This window comes from Grammomys surdaster, unplaced genomic scaffold (genome assembly GCF_004785775.1).
Source record: "Grammomys surdaster isolate TR1022 unplaced genomic scaffold, NIH_TR_1.0 144, whole genome shotgun sequence".
Classification (NCBI taxonomy): domain Eukaryota; kingdom Metazoa; phylum Chordata; class Mammalia; order Rodentia; family Muridae; genus Grammomys; species Grammomys surdaster.
Genome location: NW_021604602.1, coordinates 6,588,391 through 6,590,064, shown reverse-complemented (window position 1 = coordinate 6,590,064; position 1,674 = coordinate 6,588,391). Strand labels below are relative to the sequence as shown.

General features: G+C 61.1%; 1 protein-coding gene across 1 annotated transcript; it reads left to right on the top strand.

The window, feature by feature from the left end:
* Nucleotides 1-216: 216 nt before the first annotated feature.
* On the top strand, nucleotides 217-1,473 carry Ankrd9 (ankyrin repeat domain 9). Its single transcript, XM_028764573.1, has 2 exons — nucleotides 217-239; nucleotides 337-1,473. The coding sequence occupies exon 2, from the start codon at nucleotides 393-395 to the stop codon at nucleotides 1,377-1,379; it is 987 nt and encodes a 328-aa protein (XP_028620406.1). The 5' UTR covers nucleotides 217-239; nucleotides 337-392; the 3' UTR covers nucleotides 1,380-1,473.
* The last annotated feature ends 201 nt before the right edge of the window (nucleotides 1,474-1,674 follow it).

Sequence of the window (1,674 nt, the reverse complement as noted above, 5' to 3'; positions counted from 1 at the left end):
CAGGGTAGAAGTGGAGTTGGGGCTGAATTTGGGGCTGCGAGGATGCTTCGGGCTCAGTTTGTGCTGTGAGCCTGAGTCTTCTGGAGTGTCCGATGGGTTCCTCTTTATTTGCAGTTGGAAGGTCCTGGCTCAGGTGTGAAAGGAGCTCTCTTTGAAGGTTCCAGGGCTGCAGAGGGTTGGCAGACGGAAGGCCCCAGCAGATCCAGCCTTCTCTAGCACAAGCGAGAGAGGGAGTGCAGGTGCAGAAATTCAAGCATGGTTCTGGGCCTCAGAGAGATTAGAGCTGGGGGCACTGACTGGCAGAGTCAATTCACTTGACCCCACTTTGTCTCACAGGTTGGTCTGGGTGGTGCGACCCATGCTTTGAAGCCAGGAGACTCTCGGAAGCCAGCATGCCGTGGGACACCAGGCCTGGACGCAGCGCGAATGGAGGGCCCGAGGGTCCGGGCGCAGCTCGCTTGCGCGTGCAGAAGCAGTGCCGGAAGTCATCCTTCGCCTTCTACCTGGCAGTGCGAGATCTGTTACCAGTGTGGCTACTCGAGGACATGCGTGCCAGCGAAGCCTTCCACTGGGACGAGCGCGGGCGCCCTGCTGCATATTCGCCATCGGAGGCCCTGCTCTACGCGCTCGTGCACGACCACCAAGCCTATGCTCACTACCTGCTGGCTACCTTCCCGCGGCGTGCGCTCGCCCCACCTAGCGCGGGTTTCCGCTGCTGCACCGCGCCGGGACCGCACGTGGCGCTGGCCGTGCGCTACAACCGCGTGGGCATCCTGCGCCGCATCCTGCGAACCGTGCAGGACTTCCCAGTGGAAGAGCGTGTGCGCCTCCTGGACCGGCGTGGCTGCAGCCGTGTAGAAGGCGGTGGCACGTCGCTGCACGTGGCCTGTGAGCTCGCGCGTCCTGAGTGCCTCTTTCTGCTGCTTGGCCACGGAGCTTCTCCGGGCCTTCGAGACGGCAGTGGCTTTACACCGTTGGAGCTGCTGCTTCGCCAACTGAACCAGGACGCCAGCTCAGCCCCTACTGCTGCTGAGGCCGCCTCTGCCACCGTCAATGTCAACGTCGCCGCCAACGCCACTTCGTCCCGGGAGGTGTGTCAGCGTCGCCTGCTGCTGCTTGACCTGCTAGCACTTTACACCCCGGGGGGCGGCGTCGTGGGTTCAGCTCGATGTGAACTGCTAGGAGACCGGCTACGCTGGCAGAGGTTGCTGGGTGAGGACAAGTTCCAGTGGCTAGCAGGGCTGGCGCCACCCTCCCTCTTTGTCCGTGCCATGCAGGTGCTGGTCACCACTATCTCACCTGGTCGCTTCCCGGAGGCCTTGGATGAGCTGCCTCTGCCACCCTTTTTGCAGCCCTTGGACCTCACGGGCAAGGGCTAGACTCAGGGGACCCTGACGCAGTATTTGGGGACAGAAGTATTTTTGAGAGCATTGTACTAGCACTTTACATATACGGATTTCTGACTGTACCGAGGAACCTGCCTGGTCTGTCGCATGCATTTGGGGTAGGGCTGCCAGGTTGCTCACGTGTGAGAGCTGCCTGCTTAGCCAAGGATAAGGGTGAGGACTTAGAGTCCCGGGGAGTGTGTGTGTGTGTGTTTGACAGCTGAGCCAAGCAGGTGAGGAACAGGAACAGAGGGCGGGGACTCTAATGACTGAGCAAGAGGACAGAATG

What these genes read in the sequence shown, in the direction of transcription:
- Ankrd9 (XM_028764573.1), top strand. Translation starts at nt 393, where the DNA reads ATGCCGTGGGACACCAGGCCTGGACGCAGCGCGAATGGAGGGCCCGAG.